Genomic DNA, 22,066 nt, shown 5'->3' with positions numbered 1-22,066 from the left:
TGTAAGTAATAGTCCTTCCTACCATTATTCCTACCAAAGTGGACAACTTCACACTTGCGAACATTAAATTCCATTTGCCAGTTCCTGGCCCATTCGCCCAGCCTATCTAGATCCCTCTGCAGACTGTCCACACCCTCCGCACAATTTGCTGTTCCACCAATCTTGGTGTCATCAGCAAATTTCGACACCATACGCTCGGTTCGCTCCTCCAGATCATCTATATAAATGGTAAATAGCTGAGGCCCCAGCACCGACCCCTGGGGCACTCCACTAGTCACCAACCACCAATCCGAATAGCACCCATTGACCCCCACTCTCTGCCTCCTATTTGACAGCCAATCCCCTATCCACGCTAACACCCTATCCCCAACTCCATGCTCCATGCCCCCTGACCTTCTGTAATAACCTCTTGTGCGGCACCTTATCAAACGCCTTCTGAAAATCAAGAAACACCACATCCACCGGCTCTCCTCTATCCACCGCCCTAGACACATCCTCATAGAACGCCAATAAATTTGTCAGACACGACTTCCCCTGAATGAAACCGTGCTGCGTCTGCTCTATTAAACAATTCTCCTCAAAATGCCTCGCTATTTTCTCCTTGATCACGGATTCTAACATTTTACCTACAACAGACGTTAAACTAACTGGCCTATAATTCCCTGCCTTTTGCTTGCCACCCTTCTTAAACAACGGCGTAACATTAGCCATTTTCCAATCTTCCGGCACTTCCCCGGAATCCAGTGATCAAGAAGGCGAATGGAATGCTGGCCTTTATAGTGAGGGGGATAGAATATAAAAGCAGGGAAGTCTTGCTGCAACTGTACAGGGTACTGGTGAGGCCGCAGCTGGAGTACTGTGTGCAGTTTTGGTCGCCGCACTTGCGCAAGGATATTTTGGCCTTGGAGGGAGTGCAGAGGAGGTTCACTAGGCTGATACCGGAGATGAAGGTGTTGGACTATGAAGAGAGACTAAATAGGCTGGGTCTGTACTCATTGGAATTTAGAAGGATGAGGGGGGTATCTTGTAGAGACGTATAAGATAATGAAAGGGATGGATAGGGTAGAGGTAGAGAGATTCTTCCCGCTTAGAAAGGATAGCAGGACTAGAGGAGGACAAGATAAGGGGGGGGTGCAGTTTAGATCAGAGTTGAGGAGGAACTTCTTCACTCAAAGGGGGGTGAATCTCTGCCCATTGAAGTGGTGGAGGCTACCTCGCTAAATATATTTAAGTCACAGGTAGATAGGTTTTTGGTAGGCAAGGGAATTAAGGATTATGGGGAGAAAGCGGGAAAGTGGAACTGATCCACTTCAGATCAGCCATGATCTTATTGAATGGCGGGGCAGGCTCAAAGGGCTAGATGGCCTACTCCTGCTCTATTTCTTATGTAGGAGGAGACATAGGTTCAAGGTGAAGGGCAGGAGGTTTAGGGAGGAATGTGAGGGAAAATGTTTTCACCCAAAGGGTGGTGACGGTTTGGAATGTGCTGCCTGGGAGGGTAGTGGAGGCAGGTTACCTCACATCCTTTAAAAAAGTATATGGATGAGCACTTGGCACATCATAACATTCAGGGTATGGGCCAAGTGCTGGCAGATGGGATTAGATGACAGTTCAGATGTTTCTAATGTATCGGTGCAGACTCGCTTGGCTGAAGAGCCTCTTCTGTGATGTACAATTCTACGAAAATTCCCAGCCTCTGACCTGCTGTTACAGCACAGTAAGATGCCTCACAATACCAGGTTAATGTCCAACAGATTTATTTGGCAGCACAAGCTTTTGGAGTCTCAGTCTCCTTCATCAGGTGAGTCTTGCAGCCACTGTATTTATACGATCAGTTCAGTTGGTCAGTGATAACTCGCAGTTTCTGTTGGGTTATTTCTTACTCATTTATACAAAGAACAAAGCAAATTACAGCACAGGAACAGGCCCTTCAGTCCTCCAAGCCTACACCGACCATGATGCCCAACTGAATTAAAACCCTTACTCATCCGGGGATCGTATCCCTCTATTCCCATCCTATTCAAATATTTGTTCAGACGCCCCTTAAAACTTACTATCGTAACTGTTTCCACCAGCCAGTTCCAGACACTGGTGACAAGCACAAAGACCCCCCTCTCCCTGTCAGACTGAATTGTGTGAATGGGAGTCTGACTGGATCAGGATTGGATCATTCAGCTCCAATCAAAGTGGAGAAACATTTGGAAATACCCGCCTTGGAGCTGCGGGATTATGATTGGTTGAATCAGAGCAAGACTTGTGATTGGTAGTGATGTATGGCGAGTCCAGGTTGTAATTGGTCGAGTTCCTGAGGGTGGGGCAGAGAACTAGATTGTGATTGGTCGAACTGATATGAGCGGGCACAGGTTGTGATTGGCTGTTCCGCTGCGCAGAGACCGGGATTGTGATTGGCGGGGCTAGGAAGGTGTGGGCGTGGTCGGACCATAACCTGGATTGTCATTGGCTATGGTGTAGGCGGGACCGAGTATGCGTGGGCGGGGCAGCGTTGTGATTGGCTGCTCTGCTGAGCGCGGGCCGGCCTCGCCATGTCTGAGAAGTGGCCGCGGTCTCGGTTGTCTCTCAGGGCGCGGAGGGGAAGCGCTGCTGGTGGGGGCGACCCTCCAGTTGCAAAGCGAAGCTCGGGAGAGGCCGCTCTTCCCGGGGACAACTACGGCTCCGCGGCTGAGGAGGAGGCGGGGAACCGCCGGCCGTCTAAACTCTCCCGGCGGTTTTGGAAAGGCCGCCCGGGGGAGGGAGCGGGGCCGGGCCGCCCGGGGGAGGGAGCGGGGCCGGGCCGCCCGGGGGAGGGAGCGGGGCCGGGCCGCCCGGGGGAGGGAGCGGGGTCAGGGGAGGAGCCCTATTACCTGCGGGCTTTCCTGGCGGTGCTGCGGGCGGTTCTGGGCGGTGAAGATGAGGAGCTTTTCAATGAGGAGGACCAGCGCTGGCTGCGAACATTCCAGAAACTCTCAGGTGAACTGTCGGTTTTCCCCTCCGGGTCCAGGTTGCTGACATTCCTGTCGGACACTGGCGGGTTTTCCAGTGAAATCCTGGTGGATTTGTGGTGATGCCCCTGGTGGTTGAATAGTTGGACTCCGTCCCTCGGCCCCAAATAAGACGGTGCAGGGAGAATCCCGCGGCTCTGGCAGCAGCCGCTTGTGGAGAGAAACTGGGTGAATTTTCCAGTAGATTTCAGATCTCCATCCATACGTAACAGAGCTATTATTGTGATCCCCACAGTGCTGTTATACACAGGCTGATATAAATAAACAATAGAACATTTAAAATAATTAAATATTTTCTCAATGCACAATGTTGATGATGTTTAAAAAGGGAGGCAAGCCATTTAATGGCCCTCAAAATGATCAAAGTTGGGAGGTGAACAATCTTTAATGAGCCATATTTAGCTCCAGAGTCCCAGAACCCTGACTTTGCTTGGCTCTATTCCTGATCTATTTCAGGCAAATAGAACTGTCCAGTTTATGCCACCTTGACACTACATTTTTCTTGATGTTTTCAAATTCTCTCTTGAATGTTGTAATTGAATTTGCTTTGTCACCCATTCAGGCAGTGCATTCCAATCTTAATAACTCATTGTATTTAAAAAAAAGTCTCCTCAATGCTTGCGTTCATTCACCTTAATGTTGGGTCCTCTGGTTATTGACCTTCCTGCCACTGGAAACAGTTTTTCCTTATTTGCAGAATCCCTCATAATTTGAACATTGCTATTAAATCTTCCCTTATCCTTTTCTATTCTAAAGATAATATGATGTGAAGATGCTGGCATTGGACTGGATGGGCACAGTAAAAAGTCTCTCAACATCGGGTTAAAGTCCAACAGGTTTATTTGGAATCATGAGCTTTTTTGACTCATCACCTCATGAAGAAGAAGCAGCGCTCTGAAACTCGTGATTCCAAATAAACCTGTTAAACTTTAACTTGATGTTGTGAGATTTCTTACTAAGGATAACACGCTTAGTTTCTCTTGTCTCCATGTTACTGAAGTCTCCCATCTCTGCTTTTGTTCCAGTAAATTTCTTCTGCATCCTCTTCAAAGTCATTCCGTAGTGTCCAGAATTGGAGACATGAATGCAATTGAGGATTAAGCAATATTTTATAAAGGTTTACTAACAAAAACAACTTTAGAACCTTTAATGAAATATTAAAATGTGCTACATGGTAAAACAGTATGATACAGAGTCACATCATGAAATATTAGGCTAGATGAACAAAAGCTTGGTCAAAGAGCTAGGTTTTAAGGATTGTATTGAAATAGGAAAGTAAGTTCAAAAGTCAGAGAAGTGTAGGCAGGGAATTCTGAAACTTAGAGCCTGGACAATTGAAGGCATAAGCTACCAATGATAGACCGATTATGACTAGAATTACGTAAGGGGTCAAAATTAGAGGAATGTAGAGGCTTGTGGGCCTGGAAGAAATTCCAGAGATTGAGAGAGGGAAGGATATGGAGCGATTTAAAAAAAAAAATAAGGATGAGAATTTTAAAATCAAGTCGAGTGATAACGGGACCTGGTGAGAGTTAAGTCATGGGCAGCAGAGTTTTGGATGACTTCAGGTTTACAGAGGGTAGAATGTGAGAGAGCAGCCAGGAATGTTTTTGAACATTCAAAAACTAGTCTAGTCTGAAGGAAATGAAGGCAGAAAACCCACGTGCACGTTTGACAATTTCTCCTGCTGTTTGAGTCTGATGTTCTTGCTGTACTTAGAGTGCTCCGTCTTATTCACAGCGGTCGGGCAGATGCTATACGTGCGACTCTTTCAGCGGAAGCTGAATTGGCTGAAAGTGTCGAAACTGAATTATGATGAGATTGCTTTGGATCTGACGCCCGCCATTGAGGAGCTGAGGCTCGCACGCTTGTTACAGACAGGTACAGGCTCCCAAGGGGAGGGCAGCTTCTCAACAGAAAATTGAAGAAAGTCACCTTACTAAATTTAAAATGTTCTTAACCGCCAGCGCTCCCCACTGCCCGAACAGACTCCGGTCTGTTGTGAACCCCAACTCAACCCTCCATTAGTGTAGCATCTCTCTGGAACTCTTCTCCCCCCAAACCAATCCCCTTCTCCCTTCATCTATACAGACCTTCTCAAAATATCTCTTTAATCAAGCTTTTGATAACCTTGTTCCCAGTGACTGTGTCTGCCCTTTTATTTCTACTACACTGCTGCTATCTTTCATGAAGGGTCTCAGGCCATTTGCTCTTCTCTGGATACAGAGTCAGGAGCAGGCCTGAGCCACCCTGGAGTACAGTAGGATGTGTGGAGGGAGAACAAAGAACAACACATCACGGGAAACAGGCCCTTCGGCCCAACGAGCCCGCGCCACCATCTTAACAATGTGTTTTTCCTCCTCCACCCTTGACCCGTGTCTATGCTTATGGTACCCCCATTGGAAACCAGATTAAGGGGAGAATAATTTAGGGACAGTTTGTTACACCAATCAGCCTAAGAGCACATCTTTGGGGTGAGGGAGGAAACCCACGCAACCACAGGGAGAATGCGCAAACTCTCAGACACTGGCCCAAATCCATGTATCTGCACAGCTAGCAGTGATAGTCGCTGAGCTGTTGTGGTGCCCATCTGCTGGTCCAGTTTTAAGCATACACAAATGACGCGAAGTACTAGGCTGCTCTCGAAACATCCAAGAGCAGCCCACGCGCAACCCACCGTGTGCATGCCCCTCGTTAGACAACAAGGTGGACCGATGCACCTGCGATGTAAAAGGAGCAAGATGTGAACCGCCAATCCCTTCCTCAGCATCAATCAACACTTACCAAGACAGTCCTAGCCCTTCCCCTCCCAGGGCTCTGTGTACTTACAAAGAGAAAAATTACAGCACAGGAACAGGCCCTTCAGCCCTCCAAGCCTGCACCAACTTAACTAAAATCCCCTACCCTTCTGGGGACCATATCCCTCTATTCCCATCCTATTCATGTATTTGTCCAGACACCCTTTAAAAATCACTATGGTATTTGCTTCCACTACCTCCCAGGGCAGTGAGTTCGAGGCACCCACCTCCCTTTGTGCAAAACATCTGCCTCGTACATCTTCTTTAAACCTTGCCTCTCACAACTTAAACCTATGTCCCCTAGTAATCGACTCTTCTACCCTAGGAAAAAGCTTCTGACTATCCACTCTGACTCTCATAATCTTGTAGACTTCTATTAAGTCTCCCCTCAACCTCCGTCGATCCAGTGAGAACAAACAAAGTTTCTCCGACCTCTCCTCATAGCTAATGCCCTCCATACCAGGCAATGTCCTGGTAAATCTTTTCTGCACCCTCTCCAAACCCTCCACATCCTTCTGGTAGTGTGGCGACCAGAATTGAACACAATATTCCTAGTGCGGCCCAACAGCATTCTATAAAGCTGCAACATGACTTGCCAATTTTTAAACTCCAATGTCTGGCTGATGAAGACAAGCATGCTGTATGCCTTTTGACTACCTTCTCCACCTGCATTGCCACTTTCATAACCTGTGTACCTGTACACCCAGATCCCTCTGCCTATCAATACCCTTAGGGGTTCTGCCATTTACTATATGTTTCCTATCCGTGTTAGACCTTCCAAAATGCATTACATAGAACATTACAGCGCAGAACAGGCCCTTCGGCCCACGATGTTGCGCCGACCAGTTTAAAAAAAAACAACAACAATGACCCACTAACCTAAACCAATCCCTTTTCGTCCATAAACCTATCTACAGACCTCTTAAACGCCCCCAGACTAGGCGCATTTACAACTGCAGCAGGCAGGGCATTCCAATCCCTCACCACCCTCTGGGTAAAGAACCTACCCCTGACATCTGTCCTATAACTACCCCCCCTTAGTTTAAAGCCATGCCCCCTCGTGCTAGATTTTTCCATCAGAGGAAAAAGGCTATCACTATCCACCCTATCTAAACCTCTAATCATCTTATATGTTTCAATCAGATCCCCTCTTAGCCGCCTTCTTTCCAGCGAAAACAACCCCAAATCCCTCAGCCTCTCCTCATAGGATCTCCCCTCCATACCAGGCAACATCCTGGTAAACCTCCTCTGCACCCTCTCCAAAGCCTCCACATCCTTCCTGTAATGTGGGGACCAGAACTGCACACAATACTCCAAGTGCGGCCGCACCAGAGTTGTGTACAGTTGCAACATAACGCTACGACTCCTAAATTCAATCCCCCTACCAATAAACGCCAAGACACTGTATGCCTTCTTAACAACCTTATCTACTTGATTCCCAACTTTCAGGGATCTATGTACACATACACCTAGATCCCTCTGTTCATCCACACTATTCAAAGTCTTCCCGTTAGCCCTATACTCAACACATCTGTTATTCCTACCAAAGTGAATTACCTCACATTTCTCTGCATTAAACTCCATCCACCACCTCTCGGCCCAGCTCTGCAACCTGTCTAAGTCTTCCTGCAAACTATGACACCCTTCCTCACTATCTACTACACCTCCGACTTTGTCACATTTGTCCAGATTAAATTCCATCTGCCATCTCTCCGCCCAAGTTTCCAATCTGTATCCCGCTGTATCCTCTGATGGTCCTCATTGCTATCCACAAATCCACCAACCTTTGTGTTGTCTGCAAACTTACTAATGAAACCAGTTACATTTTCCTCCAGATCATTTATATATATTACAAACAGCAAAGGTCCCAGCACTGATCCCTGAGGAACACCACTTGTCACAGACATTCCCCTTCCAGGGCACTGTTTTACACATTGACGATGTTCTTTTTGCTCTTGCAGGGTCTGAGCTATGTGATATTTCCGAGGCCTTGAACCTACTATCGGCTCCTGAGCTCAAACTATTGGCTAAAAGCTTCCACCTGCGAACCCAGGGTCGGAAGACAGAGATCGTGAAGTCTCTGCTATGTTTAGCTAGACAGCAATCGATCTTCAGTTGCACACAGAAGCCGTCCAGCCCTGGCCTCGCCATCTTTAACAGGTCTTTCACAAGGCACCGTTTAACCTTTGTACCAGCTACTGTTTGACCAGAGCAGAACCCACTGCGGGGTGCGGGGAACAAAGGAAGAGTTTTGCTTGTGGGAGAGGGCAGAGCCTGGGCAGCTCCTAACCTGCAAAAGGAGACGATGCTGCGTCCCAGTCCCAGGTTATAGTGGGTGGAGGGGTGATGCAGTCAGTGAGCCCAATGGCCTTTCTTCCCTTTTTGAGGCCAATGGCATCAGTCATTCAAAGGGAAAGTAGATAAGTATATTTGTATATGGTTCTAGATGATTCTATCTATTTTAGAGAGAAAGGAATGAAAGGATATCGAAATGGGTTTGATGAAGAGAGGTGAGAGGAGGCTGATATGCAGAATAAACATTAGCATTAACCAGCTATGCTGTGAATCTGCAGTAAACTGGCATGTGCTGAATGTGTTTAATGTTGTTGTATGTTGTCAGGGTGAAGGAAATGGTGGGACCTTGTGTCAGAGTTGCTGCGCCAGCCCGTGCTGTGTTCTCACGGGTGTTGTTGCTTTTTAATCTGACGGAATTGACGGATGAAGAGGAGATGGCCAGTGCAGGCCAGAGTCAGCTCTCCACAGTGATCCTGGTCAATATGGGTCAGGTGACGTTCCCCAGCTACACCGTCCTGAGGGAGAGGAAAATATTCCAGCACAGAGCTGACCTGCTCAGGTGATGCCTCACTCTGATCTATTCAATAAATACATACACAATGTAACATCCATCCAGTTAACAGGATAATTAAGGATTGATATATATAATAGATGGAAACATCAGATTGGTGGGTGTGTAAGTGGATGAGTGAAGTTCCCAATAAGATTAGAGTATTCTGCCAAGGATTGCTGCCAGTTGAATCAAACAATGTTCTGTTCCTTCCTTGACAGGTACACTGAGGCTGTACATTCTCAGGCTGAGGTGGTGACAGCAATGGCCAATGGGAACTGGAGTGACGCTCTCCAGATTTCTAAAGCTGCCAAAGAGAGGTGGATGAATCTGGAGAACAGCAGCGATGTTGGGTAATGAGGGGGAATTCACAGCACACGTGGGGTGGTGTTGAGTGCATTGTAGACTTTTACTTGGAGCTGGTGTACTTAGTCACCACCTTTGTCCCTCTGACACCACGTGCGTAGCCAGTTCCCCAGACAGCAGCAGGCGCACGGCAGTCTGGATCTATCAGGGGCTGCTGCTGCTGTGCTGCTTGTAATGGACCAGGCAGGAAGCTTGAAAATATCATTCACAAACAAGTTCATGAGGCTCATGGCCTTGGAGGAAATGTTGGTTTAAGGGTGAACCCGCTTCATCACTTTGTAGATGTAAATGGAGTAACTCCTTTCTCCACCATTGCTGCTTCTTCCTATTTCTTAATGACAGTTTTCACTCCCTCCTTGGAATCTGGTTTTGATGCTTTCTTCTCATCAGCCATCTTTAACTTCACACACAGGGACTGTGGTTCTCCCAGTAGGCTGTGTCAGGTGCTAACAGCCTTCAGTGGAGATAATGACCCCTCTCCGGGTGGTACTGCAACTCCCACCCCCATCAGCAAATAATGACTGAATGAAGCACCTTTCCTTTAATTCCAGAACTGTGGGTTGACAGCATGTGGAAACAGACAGATCAGGGAGCTGGGGAGCAACACCCCAGTGTCCTTGGAGAAGCTTGGATAGAGGGTGGGAAAATGGATCAGAAGAATAATACCTTGCATTCACATGAAGCGTTTAATGTAATAAATATTCCTGGGAGAGACAAAACAGAGCAGTGATCAAATAACTAAAGAGGTGACCATTTGCAAGGCAAAGTTGAACTAAGGCCCTGATTAATTCATTGTGACGATTGGCAGGAAAAGATAACCAGACTCATAGTCCCTTGCAATCAGCAGAGGCTTGGATACATCCCAACAAACACTCCCACAACAGGTACAGCACGGGGTTAGATACAGAGTACACTGTCCCCCATCAAACACTCCCAGGACAGGTACAGCACAGGGTTAGACATAGAGTAAAGCTCCCTGGTGTTGCTTTGTACTGCTCCAAGTGTTGCATGTTCACACTCTCTCCTCTGCTTGTTAGTGTTGTTGATCCAGCTCCTGAAGCTCACTGCAGTCCATAACAGTGAACGGACAGGTGGGTTTGAGCCCAGGACCATGAGGACAAAATGCTGATAAAACTCAGTCACATTATAAACATTAAATATCTAATAAGTGTTTGTTTTGATCTTACAGCGATTGAATGTTGGTTAATTTTAGGTTCTATCAGGAGCTGCCAATGTTTTTGCGACGTTTCACTGCAGGCTGGGTCTACACTCGAATCCGATCCTATGGGGTGGAAATTTTACAGCGACTACACATGTATGAGGTAAACATTCAAAAGTTATATAAACCTCATGATCCAGTCCCAAGAATAGTGGGATCTAGCCCAGTGCTGAGAATAGTGATCGAGTCTGGTGCCAAGGAGACAATGCGAGGTATGGTGATCTGGTGATACGGTGCAGGCTTCTGATCTTAGAACCATAGAACATTACAGCACAGAAACAGGCCTTTTGGCCCTTGGCAGTGCTGAACCATTTTTGTGCCTAGTCCCACTGACCTGCACCTGGACCATATCCCTCCACACCCTCTCATCCATGTACCTGTCCAAGTTTTTCTTAAATGTTAAAAGTGAGCCTGCGTTTACCACTTCATCTGGCAGCTCATTTCACACTCCCACCACTCTCTGTGAAGAACCCCCCGCCACCCCGCAATATTCCCTTTAAACTTTTCCCCTTCACCCTTAACCCATGTCCTCTAGTTTTTTTTCTCCCCTAGCCTCAGTGGGAAAAGCCTGCTTGCATTCACTCTATCTGTACCCATCAAAATCTTATACACCTCTATCAAAGAACAACACAGCACGGGAAACAGGCCCTTCGGCCCAACGAGCCCACGCTGCCATCTTAACAATGTGTTTTTCCTACTCCACCCTTGACCCATGTCTATGCTTATGGTACCGCCATTGGAAACCAGATTAAGGGGAGAATAATTTAGGGACAATTTGTTACACCAATCAGCCTAAGCACATCTGTGGGGCGTGGGAGGAAACCAGAGCACCCGGAGGAAACCCACGCAACCACAGGGAGAATGCGCAAACTCCCTTCATTCTTCTACACTCCAGGGAATAAAGTCCTAACCTATTCAATCTCTTTCTGTAACTCAGTTTCTCAAGTCCCAGCAACATCCTTGTAAACCTTTTCTGCACTCTTTCAACCTTATTAATATCCTTCCTGTTAATAGGTGACCAAAACTGCACACAGTACTCTAAATTCAGCCTCACCAATGTCTTATACAACCTCACCATAATATTCCAACTCTTATACTCAATACTTTGATTTATAAAGGCCAATGTTCCAAAGCCACTTTTACGAGTGAAGAACGGAGTTGAGGAGGAACTTCTTCACTCAAAGGGTGGTGAATCTGTGGAATTCTCTGCCCATTGAAGTGGTGGAGGTACCTCATTGAATATATTTAAGTCACGGATAGATAGATTTCTGATAGACAAGGGAATTAAGGTTTATGAGGAGAAAGTAGGAAAGTGGAACTGATCCACTTCAGATCAGCCATGATCTTATTGAATGGCGGGGCAGGCTCGAAGGGCTAGACGGCCTATTCCAGCTCCTATCTCTTATGTTCTTATGACTCTATCTACCCGTGACATCTTGTAGATGTTCTGGTAATCTAGTGGTGCAGTTCAGGGATCCACCAGAGGGAAGTGATCTTGTGATTCTGTACAGGGTGTGATGATCCACTGATCTGGTACTTTTGGATCCAGTGACCCAGTGGGGGGATAGTATGATCCAGTACAGTGCTTTGACAATCAAATGGGAGAAATTGGTGATCCAGTCGTGTACGGTAATCTGGTGATTCAGTTTGGTTCTGTAGGGATTCTGTGCAGGGAGTAAGGGCAGTTTTGATCGCTCATTTTGTTTAGTTAAGCTTATTATGGATCTGACTGAAGCTGCTGGTGTCAGAATATTAAACTCTGTCTTTGAATCTCATTCCCAGGAGGCAGTGGAGGAATTGCAAAGTCTTTTGGAACAAAGCATCTATTGCCCAGACAGCCGTGGGCACTGGTGGAATCGACTGAGTCTGAATCTCCATCAACATTTAAAACGGATTGACGAGGTAACAGAGAGGGAAAATCAAGGAGTCACATCATTGCCAAGTCCTAGTATACGTCAGTGCATTGATGTAGATGTGGGGCAGATCCCAGTTCTGAATGATTTGATTTAGGGCTGGCATGGTGACACAGTGGTTAGCACTGCTGCCTTACTGCGCCAGGGACCCAGGTTCGATACTGGCCTTGGGTGACTGTGTGGAGTTTGCACATTCTCCCCGTGACTGCGTAGGTTTCCTCTGGGTTCTCTAGTTTCCTCCCACAGTCTAAAGATGTGCGGGTTAGGTGCATTGGCTGTGCTAAATTGCCCAAGATATGTAGGTGAAAGGAATTAGCTGGGTAGATATGTGGAGTCACAGGGATAGAGCAATGGGTGGGCCTGGATAGGATATTCTGTCAGCCAGTGCAGACTCAATGGGCCAAATGGTCTTCTGCATTGTAGTAATTCTAAGGTTCCATCACAGAATGCCCACCCATATTTAACACAGACAGTGGAGAGGATTGAAACCAAATGTCTGAATTCTGATAGTTTGGCTGCACAATAAGCCAGGTTTGTTCACTAACGGTTAAGGTAACCTGGTTGAGGAATGCTCAAGATTTAACAGGCAGAAGCTGATTCTCTCTTGGCTCACTGACTCTCTCCAGATGATTGTTAGAATGGATTCCTTTTCATGTGATTTTGGATTCCAGACAATTCACTGTATGCTGAAAGGTTTGGACGATGTGTGGGTTCGCACAGGACACCGGTTGGCTCTATACCAGAGGGCCCTGCGGATACGGGATTCTCCGAGCTGCAAGAAATGGAAGCACCTTCTCCAGGATGTGCCAGTGATGAGAGTGGAAGATGTGTCTCATGTGAGTGTTTGAGGGTCAGAGCTCAGGGACCCACGGCTATTAATAATTTACCCAGTGCCAAACATTGCATTTTTTTCAAATTTGGATGATTTTATTTTGTTTTTATCATTTTATTGACTGGGTTCAGCATAAGCCTGACAGAATCTGTGTGCAAAACCAGTGAAGTAAACTCCCTAGATCAAAGCATGGTTGGACCAGCACATTGCCCTCCTCTCCCTACCTTGAGCCCTAATTTACCCAGCTCTGCTCCTGAAGATGCTGGCATTCGCTGGCTACCTGTCCAAGGATGCCTGCCAGGCAGCCACCTCACCTGTGCAATCTGTTCACAGGAATCTTCCTCATGAAGATCCCCAGCTGGAACTGTGGCTGAACTTTCTCCAGTTCAGTCAGATTGGGACTAATTGTAGTCGTTTTCCCATAGGTGGGAGCAGACCTGGAATTCAAAACTACCCAGGGGTTTTCCTGGCCCAGGGACTCTTAAATAACCCTTTAAATGATTTCAGGGCAGTAGTGTCTTGGGTTCCAAGCTGTTAAAATTTCAAGTTTTTATTTTCTTTTTAGGTGACAGTGAAGGGCAGAACATGCCCAGGGATGGGCAATGCTTTGTTCCTGGTGGAGAACCGCAGTGAGCAGCCAAATCTGGGTCAGGGGGAGCCTTGCTCTACAGTGATCTGTTCAGTGGAGGAGGTTTCTTTGGCCTACTATAAGCAACAAGGCTTCGATCAGGGTAATTACTTGATGGTATCTGCTCACTGTTGTTGAGGAACAAAAGTGCATGATGATTTATTACCCTGTCTATTACAGGAATACATGGTGAAGGAACCACATTCTTAACGCTGTTTGGACTCCTCTTCTGGGACATCATCTTTCTGCCTGGAATCCCAGATGTTTTCCGCAACCCCTATCAGGTATTTGCTAAAAGGTCATGTTTGAGAGATGCTGGTGGAAGCTGCTAGTGTCAATTCAGACTGTTATAGAGACACAGGAGCATACCACTGAACTCTGGAGTGGTTCAGTCAGTCCTCTCTAGTGTAATCCTGTAAGTTTATCTTCCTGAAGTGCCAACTGCATTCAATTTCTTACCAAAATTCTTGTGTACTTTGAGCACTTGGAACACCTTAGCGAAGATTTCTGGGAATGGGATTTAAGTAGGCTTGATGAACTGAAGAGCCCCTCTCTGCTGTAAAGCTCTATGACTCCACTTGTGCCACTCATATAGGCAGTGTTTCAGGTCATTACCACTTACTGCTTAAAGTACAAAATTGTTCTCTAGATCTTCCCATCTTCCCTTGTATTCTTTTACCCAAAACCTTAAATCAGTGTTCCCTTGTCCTTCTGCAATCAGTTAACAGCAGCAGTGTTTTTGTCTGTAAATTTAAACTGTTATAATCTTGTACAGCTGTATCAAATTTCCCCTTAGATTAATTTCTTTCAGAAAATGCCATGTTGTATCATGAAGATGTCTTGCTGTGGAGGAACAGGTAGCTTTGAATTGATGGATCCCAAAGCTCTCCAGCACTGGGAGTTTTCCTGACCTGATGTCTGGATCTGTTGTGAACTCATTGATAGAGATGATCATTGTATAACGTAATCAAGTGAGGTGGTGGAGGCAGGCACGTTGGACTTGTTTAAGGTTTACTTAGATGAGCGAAACAGGGATGGAGGGTTATAGTAGACGGTATTAAAAAGGGTCAGAGCCTCGGGACGACACTGGAAATGTAGTATTACATGTTAATGTTTTGTCTCTTTTAATCCACAGGTGTCGGTCCACCTTGTTGTCAAACGAGGGGCATGCACACGGTGGGTTGTGCGTGGGCTGCTCTTGGAGGTTTCGAGAGTGGCCTAGTACTTTGTGTCGCTGTGTGTGCTTAATCCTGGACCAGCAGATGGGCACCACAACAGCTCAGTGACTATCACTGCTAGCTGTGCAGATACATGGATTTGGGCCTGTGTCTGTGGGAGTTTGCGCGTTCTCCCTGTGGTTGCGTGGGTTTCCTCCGGGTGCTCCCGGAGAGTAATGAATTGATTGGAGATAGCACGGTTTTGTGCAGGGTAGGTCGTGCCTCACTAACCTTATTGAGTTTTTTGAGAAAGTGACCAAAGAGGTGGATGGGGATAAGGCAGTTGACATGGTATATATGGACTTTAGTAAGGCGTTTGATAAGGTTCACCATGGAAGGCTTCTGCAGAAAATGGAGATGTATGGGATTGAGGGTGATTTAGTTAATTGGAAGGAATTGGCTAGCAGATATGAGACAGAGGGTGGTGGTTGATGGAAAGTATTCGTCATGGAGTTCGGTTACAAGTGGTGTGCCTCAGGGATCTGTTTTGGGGCCACCGCTGTTTGTAATTTTTATAAATGATCTGGATGAGGGTATAGTTGGGTGGATCAGTAAATTTGCTGATGACACCAAAGTCGGAGGAGTGGTAGATAGTGAAGAGGGGTGTCATAGTTTACAGAGAGACTTGGACAAGTTGCGGAGCTGGGCCGAGAGGTGGCAGATGGAGTTTAATGCGGAAAAGTGTGAGGTAATTCACTTTGGCAAGAATAACAGATGTGTCGAGTATAGGGCTGATGGTAGGACTCTGAACAGTGTTGATGAACAGAGGGATCTAGGTGTATGTGTACATAGATCCCTGAAAGTTGGGAATCAAATAGGTAGGAAGGCATTCGGTGTCTTGGCGTTTATTGGTAGGGGGATTGAATTTAGGAGCCGCAACGTCATGTTGCAACTGTACAAAACTCTGGTGCGTCCGCACTTGGAGTATTGTGTGCAGTTCTGGTCCCCACATTATAGGAAGGATGTGGAGGCATTGGAGAGGAGGTTTACCAGGATGTTGCCTGGTATGGAGGGGAGGTCCTATGAGGAGAGACTGAGGGATTTGGGGTTGTTTTTGTTGGAAAGAAGGCGGCTAAGAGGGGACCTTATTGAAACATATAAGATGATTAGAGGTTTAGATAGGGTGGACAGTGATAGCCTTTTTCCTCGGATGGAGAAAGCGAGCACGAGGGGGCATAGCTTTAAATTAAGGGGTGGTAGATATAGGATGGATGTCAGAGGTAGGTTCTTTACCCAGAGGGTGGTGAGGGATTGGAATGCCCTGCCTGCTGCAGTTGTAGATGTGCCTAGTTTGGGGGCATTTAAGAGATCTGTGGATAGGTTTATGGATGGAAAGGGATTGGTTTAGGTTAGAGGGTCATTGCTTTTTTAATTGGTCGGTGCAACATCGTGGGCCGAAGGGCCTGTTCTGCGCTGTTATGTTCTATGCTCCGGTTTCCTCCCACATCCCCAAAGATGTGCTCTTAGGCTGATTGGTGTACCAAATTGACCCTACACTATTCTCCCCTGAATCTGGCTACATTAGGGGTACCATTCACATACACACGGGGCAGGGTAGGTGTAGGAAAATGCTTTGTTGAAATGGTGGCGTGGGCTGGTTGGGCCGAAGGGCCTGTTTCCCGTGCTGGGTTGTTCTTTGTTCTTTATAAAGGCCTTGGTTATTTATGTCTAGGCTTGTCCTCTAGATCTCTACACCGAGTGTTTCTATCAGCATCGGAAAATGCCTGTTGAATTGAGGCTCCAGTTCCTACAAGAAACGTCTGTAGAAACTCTGCACAAACTCATTGCTGATGTGTGGAACAACCATCAAGGCACAATGACCACGTTAATCAACTGGGAGATTTTCAGCTCTCTTCAGCAAGCACAGGTAAACAGCTTCTATCCCAGTGACACAGAATTAAACTTTTCCCACCCACTGTACCCTGTTACAATCTCAGCTAAAGGTCACTCACTTAGTTAAAGGGTGTCAAAGTATACATCCTGTGATGTAAACTTTAGGGCTACAGACCTAAAGTTGGACAGTGGGATTAGGCTGGCATGTTCTTTTCTGGACCAGCACAGACACAATGGGCCAAGTGGCCTCTTTCTGTGCTGTACATTTCTATTCTATGATTAGATGGTGGACTGTTTGATTTGTACTGAAGTTGTTCCCTTTTGGTCCATGTTTTCAGAGCCTGGTGAGCTGTCTGGGTGGTCTGTTCCTGAGTGGCATTTGTAGCATTCTGGTCAAAGACTTGAGGCACTGCCGTGGGGGCCTCCCTGATCTTGTTGTCTGGAACAGCCACAGCCTCCAGTACAAGGTGAGTAAGTAAGACCGAGGCAATCTGGTAATTGGTGTTTCCAGAGACATCGCTAGCCTGCAGCCTCTCTGAACCCTTTCACAATTGCCTGTTAGTTTCTGTCCTGTTCACTTGCATTGAAGTAACAACAATCCCCTATTGAGGGCTCTCAGCCAGAGTGTGGTAACCACTGCTTCTCAAGCCCTTGTGTTCAGAGAAATTGGCCCTAGTTCCTGCTCCTTACTCAGTATTGAGGTTTTTCATTCTTCCTAACACACTTATCCAGTGAAGCAGCTGTGCCCAAAGAACTGGGGGCAACTCTCCCAAAGTGTTGAATTTGTGGGAAAACTGGAGTAATTCACACTGATTTTTTTCAATGAGAGTTCAGAGTAGAATCTCCCACTGTCTGCACTGCGGCAGACACCAGCATGAATATCATTAGATTTCAGGGGCATGGCCCATTCACACTGGAGAGGCTGAAACTAGCAGAAGTCTGCTGCACATGAGAATAGTAACCCAGTCCAGTGCCACCCCGATCGCTGGCCTCCCTACAGCCCTGACTGGAGCCCAATGTAGAGTGACAGCAGGGTATCACACCCCCACAGCAGTGCCCCATGTCTGGTGGGCAGTATCATGATGCTGCCTGAGCATGTGCACTTTGTCCTTTGGGGAGTGCTGGGACACACCTTCATTGCTGCACGCTTCCCCCCTCACTCCCAGTTCCCTGAAAGTGGGGAGCTATAGCAATCCTGTTGGAGTGAAACATTTTGGCAGATGGGAGATCAGGCCTGCTAATTGTATTTAAAAAGTATGTAAAATATTATTTAAATGCTAGACCCAGCGCCCTGCAGAACGAACGCTCATGCAAATCGCAATTCTCCCAGCCCACTGTGTTGATTTTTTTTAATGGGAGAATCACCATGTGTCAGACACCTTTACATGCTGCATTGTCCGAATATCAATATTCCTCTCACCTGCTTTTTATTTCTGTGGTTTCCAGCTGGCAGAAGTGAAAGGTCCAAGTGACCAACTCTCCCACAAGCAGATGGTGTGGCTGGATCAACTGCAGAGACTTGGGGCTGATGTTGAGGTTTGCCATGTCAGTGCAGTCGGTGCACAGAGTCACAAGCTCAGCTAATGCCAGTGAGAGGACAGCTCAATCCCCCACCGCTCTTGTACTTGTCCCCACACTGGAGCTACTACCCAGCAGCTAGAATGAGGATTCTGTTCACCCTGCAGGACAGGGTGGGTGCAACCTAAATAGGATTCCTGGCTGGAAGTTGGCCAGCATCAATAACTCTCTGGCAATGCTGTGCAAGATATTCTAAAATAGCCCAAGGAGCTCTTCCATTGACTCATGTTTTTGCTGCCAAACCTTTAAGAAAAATTCAAATTCACATAGATGCTGGAAATCAGAAATTAAAAACACTTCAGTAATTTTCACATTAACTCTTTCTCTCTTTACAAATGCTGAGCATTTTCATCACTTTTTATTTCAGATTTCCAGCATTGTTGCTTTTATGCACAACTACTGTTCTTGTATAAGGAGAGTGCTGGTGGTGATGTCCCCATATTGAAAATGCATTAAATATCTCATACTCTGCAGTATTGTTGTGTCATGGTCATGTTACAGGACCCACACGTTGTGATTGTTCACATTGAGTAAACTTAACACTGATGAGACACAACAGCAAAGTAATAATTCCCAATACTAAATGCTTACACAGGTAATTCCCTTTATCACAAGCACATTGTAATAGTCAACAGAAGTCCAGAGCAAGAAATTCTAAGTTTTTTATTCATTTGTGGGATGTGGATGTTGCTGGCTGGCCAGCATTTATTGCCCATCCCTAGTTGCTATGGCTCAAGTCACATGTAGGCCAGACCAGGTAACACAGCAGACTTTCTTTCCTGAAGGACACTGGAGAAACACGAGAAACACATCTGGTTCACTAACAATGGTTTCATGGTCATCAGTAGCCTCTTTTTTAATTCAAATTCCACCATCTGCTATGGTCCCCAAAACATTAGCTGAGTTTCTGGATTAATAATGCCACTAGGCCATTACCTCCCCATTGGCACACCATCACTGTCTACCATGATCTTTTTACAATTCTCCCTTTTCAAAAGTCAAACTTTGATTCTGATGGAGAAATCTAGCACGAGGGGGCATGGCTTTAAATTAAGGGGGGGGTAGTTATAGGACAGATGTCAGGGGTAGGTTCTTTACCCAGAGGGTGGTGAGGGATTGGAATGCCCTGCCTGCTGCAGTTGTAAATGCGCCTAGTTTGGGGGCGTTTAAGAGGTCCGTGGATAGGTTTATGGACGAAAAGGGATTGGTTTAGGTTAGTGGGTCATTGTTTTGTAACTGGTCGGCGCAACATCGTGGGCCGAAGGGCCTGTTCTGCGCTGTAATGTTCTATGTCTGTGCTATACTGTGACTGAAATAACTTGCAAAATAAATCACAATGCAGAAATACTATAAATTCAAGTTAGGTGGCACTCACTAGTCTGTTCCTTCATAAGCAATCCCACAGGTTCAGGGCTGAATTGCTTCCACTTCAGTGGGATGGGTTTATAGATGGCTGATAGATCCAATGTGCAATCTGCAGATACCACGTGGCACAGATGTTGCTTGGAGGTTTTTGGATTCGTCCCCTTGCCTTGACTTTGCCTCTGTATGAAGGCTGAGTTTGATTCCCTTTCCAAATTCATCTGATCTCATTTTGCTTGGTCACCATGAGTCAGGAGAGGTAGTGACTTGGGACTCCAAAATTAATCAGAAAATTGCAGAGCAAGGCTCCTGAGTAGTAAGTACGAGAGCCTGTAGTTTTTACTCAAACAAGTCCTGAGACAAGAAAAGCAACTTTACCTACAATGGCAAATCTCTCTCACCGACTTTAAGATGGCCTCTGTCTCACCCATTAAGCGCCATCACAGGCACACCTACAACATTAAAATCAGTTTCCAGAGTCAAAAAGTGGGTTCCTTCTGCACACACACTTCAGAATGATGCTAATCAGATCACAAGATTCAACATCACAAAACACACAATAGTACAAAACAATGATAAAGCAAAATTGACCCTGTAAATTGGGAATACAAGCCCTAAAAACTGCCAAAAACCTTAAAGCAGGGCAATTTAAAACCCAGGTTTACTGTAAATAAACAAATACAAATACCTGTACTCAAAAAGAACACCTTTCTAAGTGAAAGACCACATTTACACTCTGTTGCCCTCAATGTTCAATAAACTAAAGAGGTGAACAAAATGGTGTTTAAGAATATTATACAAACTGCTCATTCTATTGTAACCATCAGCAGAACCTTATAGGTGTTCTGATTCTCAGGAAAAATAACATTTTTAGTAAAGATTAAGGTAAAACAAAGACTTAGCAGGGAGTCATCTGGTACCTTGTGAGCTTAGAGCTGCATTGAGAGAGGTGAAAAACATTCAGACACCTTGGTACCTACCCTGCATTAATTCGGTTAAAACATGATTGACATTGAGTAAACTAGCTGCAAAAGAGATGGACTGTCAAAGCTTTGCACCATGCACCCATCAGGATACTTAGCAAGAATATCAATCACAAAGAGAACTACAATTTATACTGCATGAGTGTGCTCATTGTTTGGCAAGTGAACTCAAGACACGTTGTTATGACAAATGTACCAGGGAATAATTAACTAATTAATTCAAATGTAAACCAGGAAGGTCAACTCTAATTGGTCAAGGCATTATGGGAAATAAACCAGGGAATGGCTGTACCCCGAAATTTTTGTTCAAAGGATGCAATTCCTGGATATGCTCCTTCAGTCTGCAAAGCACAGTGCCATGTATGTGAATATATGGAGCTGTCATCTCAACCAATAATCTTAAATTTGGTTTATGTAATTCTTAGCACAATCTGGACAATTGCTCAATAATCCTAACGTGATAGAATCATATCCAACGTTGGACACAATGTTTCAAGTTTTTCAAGCATGGGCTGGTTGAATATAAGCTGAACTGGTAACTTTCCTGATGCATTCTCCACAGCAACACCCCTACCAGAGTCCACTTGCTAACCAATCAGCACTGTTGTGCAGTATAAACTAATGTTCTCCTTACTATTGATATTCTTGCAAACTGACTTGATGAGTGCAAGATTACAGCATCTCTCCTTTTTCAGCAATACTCAAGTTCTGTATGAGCATTCAGAGATATGGCAGTCCCCACGTTAGGCAGCCGCCTTCTTCAGATACAGATGGAACAAGAAAGAGCAAGGATGACAGAGGAGAGTGTTCCCGACTGTTCACATGCTACTGAGATCAGCACATTGTTCTAACCACCCATTTGTCCTCTGGGATTAATGAACTGCTCTCTACCATCACAGTTTTCTATTTAGCTAATGCATTATATCTAAACCTTAGAATTATACACACAAAGACTTAATTGCCCGCTCTCGGTTTGTGTGATTCCCAAACGCAAAACCTTATACAGGACTGACAGCGTGACAAAAAAGGAATTTGAGGGGCAGGGAAAGTCCAGTTGGTCCATTGAGCCTGACAAATCTCAATAGCTAAATACTTCTCCCCCTCTCATATAATGTCAAAATGGGCAAAAGCAAAAGAATCCAAGGCCAATAATGGAAAAATTACTAAGGAAGAGTTCACTCAGACTCCTCAGGTGATCAAAAGCAATCCCGATCTCTCAGGTTTGCTAACCACTGCCTCCTTTCCCCACAAATATCAGAGAAGTCCAACTCTCTTGAAAGAGTCAGCATCCATCACACCAGCTGGCAACACATTAGAGGCTTATTGCACTTTGGAAAAGTAGAAAAGGATTGGAAGTCAAGGGCTTACTTTTTCCAGAGTTTAAATCCACATTCCCTCATCCTCCCCATTTGTTAATCAAGAATAATCTATCAACAGAGATACTATCCAAGGCTTCCATTATTTTAACGCTAACCTCCCCTTGACCCACACAC

General features: G+C 45.7%; 1 protein-coding gene across 1 annotated transcript; it reads left to right on the top strand.

Moving 5' to 3' along the window:
- Positions 1 to 2,526: 2,526 nt before the first annotated feature.
- Positions 2,527 to 18,683, top strand: fan1 (FANCD2 and FANCI associated nuclease 1). The gene is made up of 13 exons (XM_080216059.1): positions 2,527 to 2,967; positions 4,740 to 4,880; positions 7,759 to 7,957; positions 8,418 to 8,651; positions 8,864 to 8,995; positions 10,222 to 10,330; positions 12,010 to 12,129; positions 12,812 to 12,976; positions 13,538 to 13,703; positions 13,781 to 13,884; positions 16,490 to 16,684; positions 16,989 to 17,117; positions 18,097 to 18,683. The coding sequence occupies exons 1-13, from the start codon at positions 2,544 to 2,546 to the stop codon at positions 18,232 to 18,234; spliced, it is 2,256 nt and encodes a 751-aa protein (XP_080072185.1). The 5' UTR covers positions 2,527 to 2,543; the 3' UTR covers positions 18,235 to 18,683.
- Positions 18,684 to 22,066: the final 3,383 nt, after the last annotated feature.

Source organism: Carcharhinus amblyrhynchos, chromosome 32 (assembly GCF_965287045.1).
Source record: "Carcharhinus amblyrhynchos chromosome 32, sCarAmb.v2.hapA, whole genome shotgun sequence".
In the NCBI taxonomy this organism is placed as follows: Eukaryota; Metazoa; Chordata; class Chondrichthyes; order Carcharhiniformes; family Carcharhinidae; genus Carcharhinus; species Carcharhinus amblyrhynchos.
This window is presented reverse-complemented; position numbering and strand designations above follow the sequence as displayed.